The 18,022-nt window shown below is 46.6% G+C and overlaps 1 protein-coding gene across 1 annotated transcript in view; it reads left to right on the plus strand.

The window, feature by feature from the left end:
- Positions 1 to 14,992, plus strand: part of KATNAL2 (katanin catalytic subunit A1 like 2) — a 35,471-nt gene extending 20,479 nt beyond the window's left edge. The window contains exons 11-14 of the mRNA XM_009901696.2: positions 564 to 674; positions 12,013 to 12,175; positions 14,425 to 14,527; positions 14,813 to 14,992. Of these exons, the coding sequence (XP_009899998.2) occupies positions 564 to 674; positions 12,013 to 12,175; positions 14,425 to 14,527; positions 14,813 to 14,952 (517 nt within the window). The 3' untranslated portion in view covers positions 14,953 to 14,992. The remainder of the gene's footprint in view (positions 1 to 563; positions 675 to 12,012; positions 12,176 to 14,424; positions 14,528 to 14,812) is intronic.
- Positions 14,993 to 18,022: the final 3,030 nt, after the last annotated feature.

The following is an 18,022-nucleotide window of genomic DNA, read 5'->3' on the forward strand; positions in this document are numbered from 1 at the left end:
TTCTGAGGGAGGATCCTTTCAGTGTGGTCTCTGCCCCATTGTCACATTAATTTCAGTTTGGCATAATTTTCTCTTTGCTTTTGATAGAACATTTTGCAAAATGTTTATTCCAGCAGTAGGTGCATCTCCTGGTGGCCACTTAAAGATCACTCATGGGAAGATGACAGCAGGTGCCCTTGATAGGCACGTGTGTTAATTATTTAATGGCAACTATCACATTACAAAAAAATCTCTTACGTAGTTTGGTCAAAGCCTTGGCTGTTTTCCAGCAATCATCAACACTGTTTGGAGATTAATCTGAAGAAGAATCAAAAAAAAACCCTATTTTCCTTGGATTCAGCAGTAGTGAATTCTCCACACTTTAATGCACTGAAAAGAGTCCATTTAAGTAATCATTAGAAAGCTTGATTTTTAGTGCTTAGATGTTAGCTAATGGAGCTTAATCATGCTTGGAACTGGGGCAAAACTGTGTCAGGGGCTCAGTTGGCTGTGAATGACACTGTATAAATAAAGATGATTACTTTAATGCACTGAGCAAATCGTGTTTCTCTGAATCTTGGTAGTGGTGAACACGAAGGAAGTCGGCGGATGAAAACAGAATTACTGGTGCAGATGGATGGCTTGGCCCGATCTGATGATCTTGTATTTGTTTTAGCAGCTTCCAATCTGCCATGGTAAGAGATCCAGAGAGTACATTTTGAATACATTTGCATGAGCTTCTAAGCACAGATAAAGATTTTGCTTAGACTTCTCTCAGAAAAGCCTTGATATTTGGTTAAAGCATTTGAAGCTTAATTTGGAGCTTTTACTTTTAAACTCCACAATTCTTGCTATTTGTGCCACATGAGAATAATCCATAATAAAGTCAACATATGCTGGAACTGCCAGCTGCTAATATTTAAAATGGAGTATTTGACTTTACAGGCAAGTTATTTACTATGTTTAAGCTAAGAAGGGTTTCAGCCTGGAATTGTAAGGTGCTTAAAACATCTAGTGCTTAGAAGGATACTCCATAAATAGGAATGCTGGGCTTACTGGTGTCAGATATGACTTTTAAAAGTTGAGGGACAAAATTCCTCAGTGTCTTTGGCATAATTTAGATCAGAATAACAAACTGTTTAAGACTGGAACGAGGACACTTCATCATCTTGGTTCTCAAGAGGGGCTGGATGTGTATTAGGAGGAAGATGAAGTAGAGAGGTAACATTTGTAGTTTAACAACTGTGGATGCTAGAGGAGTCCAACACACAGCAGAAAAAGGCCAGCTTGTGCTCCTCTTGAATCACATCTCTCATGGCCACTGTCAGAGACAGCACGTTGGTCATTCATCTGAGCTACTGTAGTATATGCTTTTTGTTTGATACAAAACTTTATCAAATGGTTACAGGGAAAACAATTGCTGTTGGTTAAGCACAGATAGTTTTGGCAGTCTGATGTGTAGCTCACTAATCATCTTCCTGAGCAGAAACCAACACCTATACAGGGAATCAAAGCATGTTCATGGTGGACTTGAAGTTAGCTTTCATAGATCTGGAACCAGTTTGTGAATTTCTGCCTGCCCTGACGTTTCCCAGGTTCAGTCCTTAAACTCTTGAATAGATGAATGCCTTTCCTTGCTGAGAAACCTGTGCCTTGCAAGCAGAGAGGCAAACCTCAGCAAAGTGAACTGTGGAAATCACCTGTTTGGTGATGGACATTCTTGGAGGCAGATGTGTGCAAACCAGATGAGTTTGGTGTAAGAAGGTTTTTTTTTCTTCCTTTCCCTGAAGTACACATGAAGTAGGGAAATAACACCATGTCTGCTGGGGCACTGACAGTGTCTAGTGTTCTTGCAGTCTGCTGATCACCATTAGCACCGAGGTCTTTCTTGATAGCTATGTTCCAAAAAGGATGGAGACCTAAGTGGATCTATTCACCTCTTGCATGTGGAGGTGATCAAGCTAGCAGTCTGACAAGGAGACCACAGCAGTTTGTTTCCAGGGAACTTAAAAACACTGTCTGGGAAACATTTGGTGGAGGCCAATGCACACAAATGATCTTGTGTGAGCAGCTCAGCAGCATTGGAAATACCTGGAATCTGATTGAAAGGCACATTGTTCATTGATGTGGTGCTTGCCTGGCTCTGCAGTGTGACAGCCACAGAACAGGGCATCCAAAACTGGCTGGGAGCAAGGGAGGGCTCTGCACCCACAAAACCACAGCCTTCACACCTTGACTGCTCTTCATGATGAGTGATTTTTGGCTGATTCTCATGATGTTGCCATAGGGAGAGGTGTTGGACAGGTCTCTCTGTGTGCTATGATCAGAATGCTGTTGCTGGGTGTACAGAGTGTCCAAGTCTGAATGACAGGGAGGTTTAGACTGGATGTTAGGAAGAAATTCCTCACAGAGAGAGTGATTGCCCATTGGAATGTGCTGCCCAGGGAGGTGGTGGAGTCACCATCACTGGAGGTGTTTACGAGGAGTCTGGATGGGGTGCTTGGTGCCATGGTTTAGTTGATCAGATGGTGTTGGGTGATAGGTTGGACTCAATGATCTCGAAGGTCTCTTCCAACCTGGTCTATTCTATTCTATTCTATTCTATTCTATTCTATTCTATTCTATTCTATTCTATTCTATTCTATTCTATTCTATTCTATTCTATTCTGGTCTATTCTATTCCATTCCATTCCATTCCATTCCATTCCATTCCATTCCATTCCATTCCATTCCATTCCATTCCATTCCATCCACAGCTGCTTGCTTTGGAGCCCTTTTAAAATGCCTGAATGCCTAGTGCATGTTCTGTTTTGTATGACGTGCAAATGCACTGCCCAGCTATGACACCCCTCCTAATGTTCTTCTCACAGCTTGTGGTAATGCTGCATTCCTCTCAGCTGTTCCCCTTTTTGGTTTGCCTAGCTGAAAGGCCAAGGGAGCACAGCAGAGAGAATTAAACAACAGAAGTGACATAAGTGCCTTAGAATTAAGGCCCAAAGGTAGTATTTTCAAGCAGTCCCATGTGGCCTGTAAAGCCTGGCCCATTTCAAAACATAATGGTGTTGAGAAGCCTGAGTCACAGTCACAGAAGCTCTTAGGTTAGAAAAGACCTAACTGTTAACCCAGCACTGCCAAATCCACCACTAAACCACATCCCTCTGCTCCACATCTACAGATCTTTTAAACACCTTCAGGGATAGTGACTTGTGCTGGTTTAGCACAGCCTCTTTCCCTACATCTCCCCACTTTTAGATTTGCTCCATCCCCCCTCAGTCCTGTCACTTCCTAACAACCTAAAAGGTCCCTCCCCAGCTTTCCTGTAGCCCCCTTCAGATACTGGAAGGCCTCAGTCAGGTCTCCTCGGAGCCTTCTGTTCTCCAGACTGAACAAACCCAACTCCCTTAGTTTGTCCTCATAGCAGAGCAGCTCCAGCCCTCTGCTCATCCTTATGGCTCTTCTCTGGACACCTTCCAGCACCTCCAGATCCTTCCTGTGACAGAGGCTCCAGAACTGATTGAACATTAGGAAAATTTCTCCACCCAAAGGATTGTCAAGCCCTGGACCAGGCTGCCCTGGGAAGTGGTGGAGTCATGTCACAGGTTGAGTTGAATTTGCTATTGATGTCATGCCAACTTCAAAACGAAAATGCTGGCTGGAGCAAAGTATCATGGATCTTGAAGTTCAGATTGTAACATGAGAGGCTTCCTGTTGCAGGTTTGGGAGCATGGGTCTCTTCTGCTTGTGTTGGCAAGGGATGGGAGGGGTGGGGAGCTGGCTTGCGGGCTTGGGGTTTAGTTTGCTGGGTTCTGCTGCTGCCTTCTGCATTTTGCTGTGCCTTTTCTGCAACAGGCTAAGGTAATTGTGCTTTGTATTACCTGATTACATAAAGTTCTGTTTGTTAGGAAGAAGTTGTTCCCCATGAGGGTGGTGAGAGACTGGCACAGGTTGCCCAGGGAGGTGGTGGAAGCCTCATCCCTGGAGGTTTTTAAGGCCAGGCTGGATGTGGCTGTGAGCAACCTGCTGCAGTGTGAGGTGTCCCTGCCCATGGCAGGGGGGGTTGGAACTGGAGGATCCTTGAGGCCCCTTCCAACCCTAACAATTCTATGATTCTATGATTCTAAGCCTCACCCTGGCACAGCTTGAGGGCTTTCCTCTTGTCCTATTGCTTGTTACCTGGGAGAAGAGATACAGGAGAATGGATATCCTCAAGTCTCCATGGCTCTGTCAACAGCTCTGTCATGCAGTATTTCTGGCATGACAACGGAGGGTTTTACCCCAGACCACTGTCTCATGGACCTGTGGGCAATGTCCACATCACATAATTTTGACACCTAAGGTAGGGGGCAAGTTTCCTCTCCTATGAGACAGTCAGCAGCAAAACAACTGAGAGAAAATGGCCTCAGCTTGCACCAGGAGATGTTTAGGTTGGATACTAGAGGTAACTATTCACTGAAAGGGTTGTCAGGCCCTGGAACACTCTATCATTCCATTAAAAGACACGTAGATGTGGTGTTTGGGAACATGGTTTAGTGCTGGACTTCACAGTGTTAGGTTAATGGTTGGACTTGTTAAACTAAATGATTGTGATGCTGACAGATACAGCAGTTAAGGGCAGCTGAGACCCCCATAGAGGTCAGTGTCTTTTAATGTCTTAATTGACAACTTGGATGATGGGACAGTGTGAACCCTCTACAAGTTTTCAAGATGACAGAAAACTGGGAGGACTAGTTGACAGAACAGAGGATTGTGCTGTCATTCAAAGGGACCTCAGCAGACTGGAAGAGTAAGTCCACAGCAATCTCATAAAATGGCTTTACCAAAGGGAAGTCATGTCTGACCAGCCTGATAGCCTTTTATGAGGACATAATCAGGTGGATAGATGATGGTAGAGCAGTGGATGTGGTTTGTCTTGATTTCAGTAAAGCATTTGACACTGTCTCTCACAGCATCCCTGCAGCAAAACTGAGGCAATGTGGTCTGGATGATCAGGGAGTGAGGTGGATTGAGAACTGGTTGAAGAGAAGAAGTCAGAGAGCTGTGGTCAGAGGGACAGAATCTAGTTGGAGGCCTGTAGCTAGTGGATTCCCTCAGGGGTCAGTACTGGGACCAGTGCTGTTCAATATATTCATTAGCAACCTGGATGAGGGCACCAAGCTGGGTGGAGTGCCTGACACACCAGAGGGCTGTGCTGCCATTCAGCAAGACATGGACAGGCAAGGACTTGGGGGTCCTGGTGGATGGAAGGATGACCATGAGCCAGCAATGTGCTCTTGTGGCCAAGAAGGCCAATGGTATCTGGGGTTGTATTAGAAGGCCTGTGGTCAGTAGGTCAAGAGAGGTTCTCCTCCTGCTCTACTCTGCCCTGGTGTCCAGTTCTGGGCCCCTCAGATCAAGAAGCACAGGGAAAGACTTGAAAGAGTTCAGCTCAGAGCCATGAAAATGATTAAGGGAGTGGAACATCTTCCTTACAAGGAGAGACTGAAGGAGCTGGGGCTCTTTAGCTTGGAGAGGAGGAGGCTGAGAGGTGACTTCATTCATGTTTATAAATATGTAAAGAGTGAGTGCCAGGCTCCTCTGGTGATGCCCAATGACAGGACAAGGGGCAATGGGTGGAAGTTGAGGCACAGGAAGATCCATCGAAACATGAGGAAAAAAATGTTCACTGTGAGGGTGATGGAACACTGGAACAGGCTGCCCAGGGGGGTTGTGGAGTCTCCCTCTCTGGAGATATTCAAAACCCACCTGGATGTGTTCCCATGTGACCTGGTATAAGTGCTCCTGCTCTGCCAGGGGGGTTGGACTGGATGATCTTTTGAGGTCCCTTCCAGCCCCTAACATTCCCTGATTCTGTGGATGATCAAACACTGACACAGGTTGTTCAGGGAGGTTGTGGAGTGTCCGTCCTTGAAAATGCTTAACTGGTGTCTGGATGTGGCCCTGAGCAACCTGCTTTTACTGATCCTGATTTGAGCAGGGAGCTGAACTAAGTAACCTCCAAGAGATGCTGTTCAACCTCAGCCATTCTGTGATTCTGCAAATCCAAGCAGTGACCTAATCTAGATATCACAAGAATAATTGAAACTATTTCTCTCTTCTGAATGTAAGAACTCCTAAGGGTAGTGGTCTTCCAGGTTTGGCATAGAGGCAGAGCTGCTGCATAAAAACAGGCAGTGTGACACCCTCCAGTATCCCTCATTAGAATTAGATGCACTAAATACCTAAGAACTCACTTGAATTAGAGTTTTCTGATAAAAGGCTGGAGTTTCCCTCCATCATAGGAAGAGACCCAGTCCACCTCCTTCTACCTGTCTCTCCCTCTACATTTTTTCCTTCCTAATGCAAAACCTTGTGTTTCCCATGCAGCTAAGGAAGGATGCTTCTGAAAGCCAGCAGGCAGACACCTCACCTCCTGAAATTCAAGTGCCAGAGTGGCAACATATTCAGGGTTCTTACCTGTCTCTCTCTGTGGCCTGCACAGGGTTTTCCAGGCCTGTGTAGGTAACTAAAATCTATATGGAGATGAGGTCTACAAGTTAGGCTGATTCCTAGCATGAGTACAAAGCCCTCAGTGGCTTCTGTAGCCCCAGTAGCAAGGTCTGTGTATTGGTTTGAGGGGTTTATGTCTTGGACAAGCTCATGAATTTAAATCACTACAAAATCCACCCCCATTTTGTGCTACAGTGTCTACATGAAAGGAAGCATCTACATGTTCCAGTGGCATAGGAAAATGCTGAAAAATAAATGGCTACTGTGTGTGAATAGTTAAGCTTGAGAGAGAATCAATAATCCATTTGTCTCTTTATGGTTCGTTAGTCATACACCATAAATGCTTATGTTATTGTAACATCATTACCCTGCTAGAAGGAGACAGTGAGCTGTGCACTGAACCTTTTTGTGATCTCTTAAATTACCTTATGAGCAGCTAAGCTTCACATGTAATGCTGCAGCATGGCAGCTCTGAAAAGCACCACCTGTCTTTAGAAGATTCATCTTCCTACCCCTGCACGCTGGTTTGAAAGGGAAAATTGTGTATTTGAAACCCACTGAGAGAGAATTCAGGCGCAGAAACTGCTCTGAAGGTCACCTTGTGGCTGGTGCTGGATCTGGGGATCTTGGAGATGTATTAATGTGAGCCTGAGGCTGTCATCTCTGTATAAGACTCCAGCATGTATCTTGTTAATATGTCTGCCTTATGCAACCAATAAACTCTCTCTGGAAATCCATGCAAAAGAACTGCAGAATACACTCTTGAAGTTTTACACATTTGGTTTCAGATCATTTTGTAACTCTGAAGTGCTAACTTTGGCAAAGTATCTTCTCTGAGATGTCAAAAACCACACAGCTTTTTAGGGTGCATCCAAAGTGACAACCTTTCTCTTTTGGAGGAACTGCTCACACATAAAGCTGGCAAATCTGTACAAGAGTGGCAGCTGAGCTGCTGGGAGAAGCCAGCTCTCACTTTGGGAAGTTTTGCAGCTGAGAGGTTAGAATTTCCTTCTGAACTTTCCCCACATTGCTCATGGGCAGGCTGGAATTCACCCACTCTCAAGCAAATCATAGAGTGTTTAGTTTTGGAAGGGACCTTTAAAACTCATCTAGGACAACTTCCCCTGCAGTGAGCAGGAGCATTGTCAGCTACATTGCTTTGCTCATAGCCCCATCCATCCTGAGCTGGAATGTTGCCAGGCATTGGGGCATCTACCACCTCTCTGGGCAAACTGTGCCAGTGGTTCACAACCTTCAGTGTACTTTCCATGGACAGGTACATGCCTGTGAAATGCTAAGGCCCATATCTTGCTGTTCTCCCTTCGGCCTGAGTCTGACTGAGCTGAGAGGTGGCATTCAGCCCTGCTGTGAGGTTCCAGACTTCAGCTGCATAGGGATCTTTCATAGCAAAGTCTGAAAATACCTTGTGCTGCAGTCCAGGGTTGTGGCTTCTCAGCACGGCCCTGTGTTCTTGCAAACATTTTGTACTGAGCTGGATTTCAAGAGATTTGTTTAACTTGGATATTTATTGGTCATGAAAAAAAAATTAGTACAAGCTGCTTTTAAATGAATGAAAAGAAGCCTAAGCAAAGCTCTTTATGCTGCCCTAAGCCGCACTGCAGCTATTGATCTTCTTCTTCAGCCAGTGGTTGCTGCCCAGCCTCACTCTTTGCTGCTCATCAGGAAGGCACTTCTATTGACAAATTACTTGTTGAAATGATTCCACATAATTAAATAAAGGAAAGGCCTTTGTAGTGAAGCAATAAAGAAATCTTTAACCATGTAGTGAATGTTTCCTAATGCAATAGTGCATTCAATTTGTCTTCCATTGCACTGGTGCTTTCTTCTCCCTTCCCACTCTCAGGGCAGGTGAAGGTTTGACACAGGCTGATCATATCACCTCTTCTGTCCAAGCTGAGTCCTGTCAGAACCATGAGTGTGTGACCAAGATGAGCTTAAGGAGAGCTGGGCTGTGAAACCCAAGTCAGATCTGACATCCTGCAGTGAGCCCATTCCTTCATTCTCTGCTGTGCATGGTGTGTACAGTGAAGGAGGGTGAGGAAGAAGAGCAAAGGACAGTGTAGGGAAGACCACAAGGGAGCAGAAGAGGATGTAACATGAGGAAATGCATTCAGCTTTGAGGAGAGTCTGTGCAGGTTGTCTCCACAGGAGGATGGGAGGTGGGGAGGATAAGAAGCTTGCCCATTCTTGGTGCCTTTTTCCTCCAGAGTGCTGTGCTGGTGATGACGCTGGGCAGCGATTAGTTATGGACCTGTCAGCCCCTTGTTGCTGTTTCTGGGTTCACTTCTGGAGCTGTTGAGGACTCTTAACTTCTGCCTAAAATTCATTGTTACCCTTTCCCCCCCTGGAAATGAAAATAGGCATGATGCCTCCTGATGTCAACCTGGGGTTGCTCCAGAGAGTCACTCACTTTCGTAGATCCTGTATACAGCTTCATGTATCCTTTCATGAGCATTTCTCAATACATTCTGCTGGCTCTTGTTTCAGAGAGTATTTTGGTTGGGTCAGTGCTTATTGTTCTGCTCTGATTAACTTCTCTTGTCTTTGCATTTGATCACTAAGAAAACAATTTAGCAAATAACCTGAACACTTCACAAAAATATCTTCCTCTTTAGCCAGCAGGGAGGGTCACTGTAACCCTTCTGGATAATTAGAGCAGCTTCTGTGCATCAGCAGACTTACTTCCAGAGCATGGCTAGGGATCACATGAAACTGTCATCTTGGGAGGCACCCCAGGAATGCTCTGAAACAGGAGTGATGGGAAAATGCCATCATTTAGAGTATTTTAGGATTCGCAGAGATTCTGGCTGTGCCTGCATTATCTGAAACCTTAAGAACTTGTGCCCTGTAATATGGGTAAATAGCAGCCAAGGGTTTGGCCAGAGAGAGAATAATTATTACCATCAGAGCAGAACAATTTTGAAGAGAAGTTGAGCTGAAAAATACATTTGGAAGGAGAGTGGGTACTAAAATGGTTCTTGATCTGGCCTGGGTGGGACCCTGTGTGAAAGGCATTGCACTGCATGTTAGACAGCACCTTAAATCTAAAGATGGTAAACACAACACTGATATAGCAACAGCCATCAATTAGCAAACTCTGATATTCACCTCCAAGGCCTTGGTTAGTAGTACTGGGATAGACCTGCTTAAGCATGTCCAGAGAAGGGCAACGAGTCTGGGGAGAGGCCTTGAGCACAGCCCTGTGAGGAGAGGCTGAGGGAGCTGGGGTTGTTTAGCCTGGAGAAGAGAAGGCTCAGGGGTGACCTCATTGCCCTCTACAACTACCTGAAGGGAGGTTGTAGCCAGGAAGGGGTTGGTCTCTTCTCCCAGGTACCCAGCACCAGAACAAGGGGACACAGTCTCAAGCTGTGCCAGGGAAGTTTAGGCTCAAGGTGAGGAGAAAGTTCTTCATTGAGAGGGTTGTTAACCATTGGAATGTGCTTCCCAGGGAGGTGGTGGAGTCACCATCCCTGGAGGTGTTCAAGAGGGGATTGGATGTGGCACTTGGTGCCATGGTCTAGTCATGAGGTCTGTGGTGACAGGTTGGACTCGATGATCTTTGAGGTCTCTTCCAACCTTGGTGATACTGTGATACAGTGAATTTCTGTTGTCCTCTGAGCTCCTTGACCTAGTTTTCTGATCTTAACTTTCATTGCCCCTGGCTCAGTGCATGTGGAACAAGCTCTCCCAAACCAAGAGGTCCTTTTCTGTGGAGAGCAACACTTCTGCTCCCATTGAGTGCAAAGCCAGGTGTGCTGAAGTGTGTAGAAAAGGTAGGCAGGCACCTCAGACAGGGATTTGGGTGTGCATTTTGGGTTTTCCTTATCATGTGCTATGCCAGTAAAAGAGATTTGCTGATAAAAAGATAAAGGCAAGTCACCAAAGATGACAGAAATAAGCTCCATTGGTGTGCTACAGATCCATCCTGAGCTGCTTTTCAGCAACCTCTAAAGAAGGGTTTCATAGAAGAAGCAATTGCAGGTGCAGTCCTCTAATAGCTGGCGCCTTCTGCTCACCCAGCAAGAGTGGAAATGGTGCTTGGGGCTTCTGGTTTTCTGTCTGTGCAAGATACACTGAAGTGAATTTCTCCTTGGTGAGAATTTCTCAGCAGGTATCAGGACTGAATTATATTTTAAGCTGATGTAACGTGTCTGTGACTGAATGGGGCCAGCAGAGAAAGACTGTACAGCACTTGGAAGGGATAATAGCCCAGAGCAGCTTTTGTAAGGCACTGGAGACTTACCAGTGAGTAAATACTTGTAGCAGCTGTTTCTGCTTGGAAATGGTGTGGATGGCCAGGGTACCTGCAGGTCATTCCTGTTACACGGTGACAAGGGAAGGAGAAGGAGTTTCTAGTCAGTTGCTTTGTTGCGTTCCTGTTAGATGCAAACAACTGAAAAGCACTTGGGGGAAAGAAAACAAACACCTAGATGAAAACAAACTGTGTGGATGTGCCTGAGAGCAGCTGGCACTGGGCATACCCCGACTGCTGGCACACCCTGACGGCTGGCACCTGACAAGACCGGTGGCACTGGCAGGATGGGACTGTGTCTAGGCGGTGATGAAAAGCAGTGGGAAAAGAACAGCAAGAACCATGCTTTTTTGCTACTGTTCCAGCTTCCTGTGTGCATCACGAGCCAGTCAAAATGAAGAGCAGCCACAATCTTTTGTATTTTAGCCTTTGTTGGGTATTTTTAAAAATCTGTTTTCTTTATTTTTTCCCCTCATGCTGAAACACTTCCAGAAGGGTTGACAGCATCCTGATTTTTGGCTCACTGACACATATATCCAGCCTGTCCTTTCACAATGATCCTTTGTATAAGGATATTCTCTTTTATGCCTATATTCTTCATAGAGAGAGTGATTGCCCATTGGAATGGGCTGCCTGGGGAGGTGGTGGAGTCACCATCACTGGAAGTGTTCAGGAGGAGACTTGATGGGGTGCTTGGTGCCATGGGTTAGTTGATGAGGTGGTGTTGGATGATAGGTTGGACACGATGATCTTGAAGGTCTCTTCCAACCTGGTCTGGTCTGGTCTGGTCTGGTCTGGTCTATTCTATTCTATTCTATTCTATTCTATTCTTTATAATCAGTACTAGAGGAGCAGCCTCAGACATGACCCTTGCAGTCAGGACCTTCAGCCTGCACTTTACACTTACTAAGCATCCATTACAAAGCAGCAATTAATTAGTCCCGAGAGTGCCCCAGACAGACTTTGTAGTGTCACCTTAATAGCAAAGGGAGAAAGGGAGAGGTTGTTACTCATGAGAGATGCTGCAGATGGGTACCAGAGGCAGTGAAGACAAGCACAGCTTCTGCTATTTGTCACAACCCAGTGTGTCACTGACACACTGGATAGGAGCACACTAGATCATTAACCCTTTTCTTTCTCCCTTTCCTTTTTTTGCCCCAAAACTGGGTTGTCAGAGTTCCTGGTGGGGCTCAAAACCCTTCAGTCTGCCATGTCAAAGCCATGTCTCAGCCGTGACACACACACAGACAATTTCCCTCCTCCCTTACTTGCAGGGAGTTAGACTCTGCTATGCTGCGGCGGTTGGAGAAGAGGATTTTGGTTGACCTGCCGAGTAAGGAAGCACGGCAGGTGATGATCCAGCACTGGCTGCCCCCTCTGAGCAGCAGTGGAGGAGTGGAGCTGAGAACAGATCTGGACTACAGCTTGCTGGGACAGGTGAGACAGGACTGCAGCAGGGACAATGCCCAATTGGTACTTAAGATTAAACATGAGTGACTCAGATCACCACTAGCAGGGTATCAGTACAGGCTGGGGGATGCAGAGAGCAGCACTGCAGAGGACTTAGCTGCTCGGGGAGGTGGTGGAGTCACCAACCCTGGATGTGTTTCAAGGTGGTTTGGATGTGGTGCTTGGGGATATGATTTAGGGGTGACGCCTTGTAGAGTAGGGTTATTGGTTAGACTTGGTGATCCTGAGGGTCTGTTCCAACCTGAATGTTTCTGTGACTGTGTGAAAAGCAGCAGCATGGCCAGCAGGTCAAGGGAGGGGATTCTGCCACTCTGCTCTGCTCTGGTTGAGACTCCACCTGCAGTGCTGTGTCCAGCTCTGGAGTTCCCATCACAGGAAAGACATGGACCTGTTGAAGCAGGTCCAGAGGACACCACACCAAAGATCCCAGGGCTGGAACACCTGTGCTATGAGGACAGGCTGAGAGAGTTGGGGTTGTTCAGCCTGGAGAACTGAAGGCTCCAGGAAGCCTTTACTGTGGCCTTTCAGTACTTAAAGGGGGCTTGTAAGAAAGATGAGGGCAATCCTTTTAGCAGGGCCTGTAGAGACAGGACAAGGGGTGATGGTTTTGATCCAAAAGAGGGGAGATCCAGAAGGATGGGTTTTTTCCCATTGAAGGTGGTGAAACACTGGCACAGTTTGCCCAGGGAGGTGGTGATTGCCCCACTCCTGGAAACATTTTATGCCACAGGGGATGGAGCTCTGAATGTGGTTGATGATGCAGGGAGACTGGGCTACACCTCTAAAGGTCCCTTCCAACCCAGTGCATTCTGTGGTTCTAGGATTATTTCATGGCAGAAGAGATCAGGGAAAGATTAGGACAGCACTTCTGTATCCAGCAGAGGGACCTCAGCTCAGTCAGGGCAAAGGGAGAACAGCAAGATATGGGCCTTAGCATTTCACAGGCATGTACCTGTCCATGGAAATCACTGGTTTCACTCATCTCTGCTTGCAAAATGGTGTATTATGATCCTCTCTGTTGGGCCAACTTTTCAGCCTTAAATACAGGGAGACTTCCAGCAACAGTATATTTTATCACTCTTCTCACCAAGCTGGGAGCACTTCCAATTCCACAGGGTAATGAACAGTTAATTGTGTTGGGAAGGTTTGTCACAGCTCCACTACTGCAGGAGAAGTGCATTTAGACCGAGAAGAGATGCATGAGAGACCCAGGCTTTCATTTAGCCCTTTATCACATTCTAAATTATCTGACAGTGTCTTACAGCTTACCCAGCTGGCCCTTGTTGTGGTTGTTCACAGAGACAATGCTGCTCAGGTTTTGTGCCGTAAATGTAAACGAGGAAATAGTTATTTTGCTAAAAGGGAAACTGGGAACAGACCCATGGGAAATTGTCCTTTAGAAAGAAAATGCCCAGTGTTTTCCTTGCTCCCACAAGGTACTGTGAGCATTCATATTTTGAACTATGTCATGTGGAGGGGAGGGCACACATAGAATTGTTAGGGTTGGAAGGGACCTCAAGGATCAGCCAGTCCCAACCCCCCTGCCATGGGCAGGGACACCTCACACTACAGCAGGTTGCTCACAGCCACATCCAGCCTGGATGCAAAAACCTCGAGGGATGGGGCCTCCACCACCTCCCTGGGCAACCTGTGCCAGTCTCTCACCACCCTCATGGGGAACAACTTCTTCCCAACATCCACTCTGCGTCTACCCTTTTCTGGTTTTGTTCCATTCCCACTAGGCCTGTCACTCCCTGACACCCTCAAAAGTCCTTCCCCAGCTTTCTTGTAGCCCCCTTCAGATACTGGAAGGCCACAATGAGGTCACCTCAGAGCCTTCTCTTCTCCAGACTGAACAGCCGCAACTCCCTCAGTCTGTCCTCATAGGAGAAGTGCTCCAACCCTCTGCTCATCCTCGTGGCCCTTCTCTGGACACATATATATACTGTCATAGAACCACAGAATGGTTTGGTTTGGAAGGAACCTGACAGATTGTGTGGTTCTAAACCCCCCTGCCATGGGCAGAGACACCTTCCACTAGATCAGACTGCTCAGAGCCCCATCCAGCCTGGCCTTGAACACATCAGGGGAGGGACATAGACTTTACAAGAACAGACACTGCATAAATTTAGTATCAATATATATGCCTGTAAATGCCATTCCTGTCTAATGTGTGAGCCTGTAAGCTGTGCTGTGTCATTCTGACCCCATCACAGGAGACAGATGGGTACTCGGGCTCCGACATAAAACTGGTGTGCAAGGAAGCAGCCATGAGGCCAGTGAGGAAAATCTTTGACGCTCTGGAAAATCACCAGCCAGGTATCACAGCTCTGAGCAGAGAATCGGTGCTGGCCGCTGCTGAGCTACTGAGATCTCTGACTCTAGAAACTGCAGCGTTAACCCCAGCAGGTGGAGCTCTGTTATCTGCTTACCCAAGTTTTAAACTCCATGTCTGAAACAGCCACCTATCCTCACGCTCCTCAGAATGTGGCTGTTCCTTAAAGCTGTCAGTATCTGTGCTCTGTGCACAGAGACTTTGTTTTCATATGTTAAGTGTTGCATTAGGTAACAACAGCAGAATGTAATCAATTCTCTTCTCTTCAGGCAGCAGTAACTTGCCCACGATCCGCTTAGACACGATCACAACAGCGGATTTCCTGGATGCGATCGCCCACACCAAGCCCTCAGCAAAGAACCTGTGCCAGAAGTACACAGCTTGGCAGAGAGAATTTGAGTCAGTCTGAAAGAGTTTGAATCGAGTCAGTTTGAAAAGAAGGGGAGGAAAAAAAAAACACCACCAAAGATCAACAACTTTGAAGAGGTTTGCTATCCAGAATGGCACTGCCTTGCCTCCAGAGGACCCAATGGCACCGAGGAAGGAAGTGCTGAAGTTTCCAGGGAAGACAAGGCAGTGAGAGATGTCAGGGAGAAATCTTCAGTTTGAGCGTTTAATAGCAGGGGTGGAGTGTTTGGTTGTTTTTAATTAGCCTCTTTCAGCATTCAAAACACATTCTTCATGGAAATAAATGCAGTGGCAGTTGCTATGTAATGAAGACTCCAGCCTTGATGTGTAAAGCACTTGGGGACAGCTTGCTTGTCAGCCTCTATTCGTGCCAGCTGTTTACAGGTGTGGGGTAGAACTGGAGCTGGGTGTTACCCTCTTTGCAGTTCTCCCAGTGCTTTCCTTGCACAGGGTGATGTGCAGCTGCTTACTATGAGTACTGTGGTCTCACATGCTTTCCAGCATGCCCTGGAAGCTCTGAAGCATCAATAGTCTCTTTTTGGTTCTAATGTCACTCACAGTGGGCAATGTCTTTACAGGATCCTGCTTCTAGAGAATCACAGAACAGAATAATCATCAGGTGTTAACCCTGCACAGCCAAGTCACCTCTAAGCCACTGCTACACTGCTTTTAAATGCCTCCAGGGATAGTGACTCCACCCCTTCCCTGGACAGCCTCTTCCAGGGCTTGACAACCCCTAAGGGGAAGAAATTTTTCATAATATCCAACCAAGACTTCCCTTTGTGCAACTTAAGGCCATTTCCTCTTGTACTATCACTTGTTATTTGGGAGAAGAGACCAACACCCACCTGGCTCCAGCCTCCTTCCAGTTAGTTGCAGAGCAAGCAGCTGTCCTCTGAGCCTCCTTTTCTCCAGGAGAAACGACCCAGATCCTCAGAAGACTCCTGCTCCAGACCCTTCACCAGCTTCATTGCCCTTCCCTGTACACACTCCAGCACCTCAATGTCCAAAACTGAACACAGTATTCAAGGGTGGGGCTCACCAGTGCCAAGTACAGGGACAGGATCACTTCCCTACTCCTGCTGGTCACACTAATCCTGATACAGACCAGGATGCTGTTGGCCTTGGCCACCTGAGCACCTTGCTGGCTCATGTTCATATCACTGTTGACCAGCAGCCCCAGGTCCTTTTCTGCCAGGCCACTTTCCAGCCACTCTGCCCCTAGCCCATAGTGTTGTATGGGGTTATTGTGACCCAAGTGCAAGACCCAGTACGTGGCCTTATTAAGTTTCATACCACTGGCCTCAGCCCATTAATCCAGGCTGTCCAGATCCCTCTGCAGGCCATTCCTACTGTCTAGCAGATTAACACTCCTCCCATCTCAGGGTCATCTGCAAACTCACTGAGGGTGCACTCAATTTCCTTGTCCAAATCATTGGTAAAGATATTAAAGAGAAATGGTCCCAGTACTGAGCTCTGGAGAACACCACTTGGGACTGGCTGCCAAGTGGATTTGACTCTACCACCACTCTTTGGGCCCAGCCATCCAGCCAGTTTTTAAGCCAGCAAAGGGCCCACTCATCCAAGCCATGAGCAGCCAGTTTCTCCAGAGGATATTCACAGAGAGAGTTCTTAGCCATTGGAATGGGGGAGGTGGTGGAGTCACTGTCCCTGGAGGTGTTCAAGAGGGGACTGGATATGGCACTTGGAGCCATGGTTTAGTTGTCATGAGGTCTTGGTTGGACTTGATGATCTTTGATGTCTTTTCCAACCTGTTGATTCTGTGATTCTATGATCTCCCACCTCCCAGATCCAACCCTGACAACAGGCCAAACACCTCCCTAGCATAGCCACAAGAGAAACCCATGCAGGTTCAGAATTGTTGGCATGAGCATGAAATGTGTGAGGAGGGCACACAAAGCTGGGGGTTTATCTTTTGCTTCTGTTTCTGTGGCCCAGTCTACTCTGTCCACATGTTCTGTCTTGGACAGAGACTAGATCTGAGCACAGGTAACCACCCACCCAGTGAGGCAGCAGGCAAATAGAATAGAATAAACCAGGTTGGAAGAGACCTTCAAGATCATCGCGTCCAACCCATCAACCAATCCAACACCACCTAAACAACTAACCCATGGCACCAAGCACCTCATCAAGTCTCCTCCTGAACACCTCCAATGATGGTGACTCCACCACCTCCCCAGGCAGCCCATTCCAATGGGCAATCACTCTCTCTGTATAGAACTTGTTCCTAACATCCAACCTAAACCTCCCCTGGTGCAGCCAATGCTCTTCCCTGTGAGGAGAGCTTCCCATTCACCCATCACAATGGCTCTTCTTAACAAGAGCGAGCATGGCTCATTAGCACAGAGCTGTATTTTCAGTAAGGTTAATACTCCAGTAAAGTATAATTACAATCTAATAATTTAACACTCAGGAGCACTGCAGAACAGCTGTAAGGGACTTTGATTATTACAGTTTACAAATGGACCAGAAAAGCTATTTGCCATGGTTACAAAGTTGTTTGGTACTGGGGCGCTTGGCACACGGGAGGAGCACTGCACGCTGCAGAATTAAATTTCATTTTACAGCTCTACCAACCAACTGTGTGAAAACTGCAATCTGTCCCTGTGGCTCGGGAAGGATTCTTCCCATAACATTAAGGAACAAAAACATACCCCAACCACGGTGAAATTTTGCAACTGCAGCATTAATAGGACCCTGCTGAAGCCTAAATCCAGAAACTCGCAGCCTCTAAGGCATCCAGCAGCAGATTTTTGTTTCTGTACCATTCTTTTTAATAACAGCATCTAATTAAAACATCTGTAAAGTGGTGACAGTTTTATGTAAAGCTTGGAAAAGCAAAGCACAGGCTCTGTGCTGGTGGGGGGAAAGATACCAGCCGTAGTTATTATTAAACAATGGTGGTATTTTAATTTAGAAGTAACTTCTACATTTGCATAATCTCTACCTTTAAACTGAAGCAGAGCAGAGCCACACTGAGTGAAATCAGTGCAGGCTGACTAAGGTTCTGCTAAGTCCTCAAGGTTTGTTTGCTTGAGTATTTGCAGTGG

Source organism: Dryobates pubescens, chromosome Z, assembly GCF_014839835.1.
Source record: "Dryobates pubescens isolate bDryPub1 chromosome Z, bDryPub1.pri, whole genome shotgun sequence".
NCBI lineage: Eukaryota > Metazoa > Chordata > Aves > Piciformes > Picidae > Dryobates > Dryobates pubescens.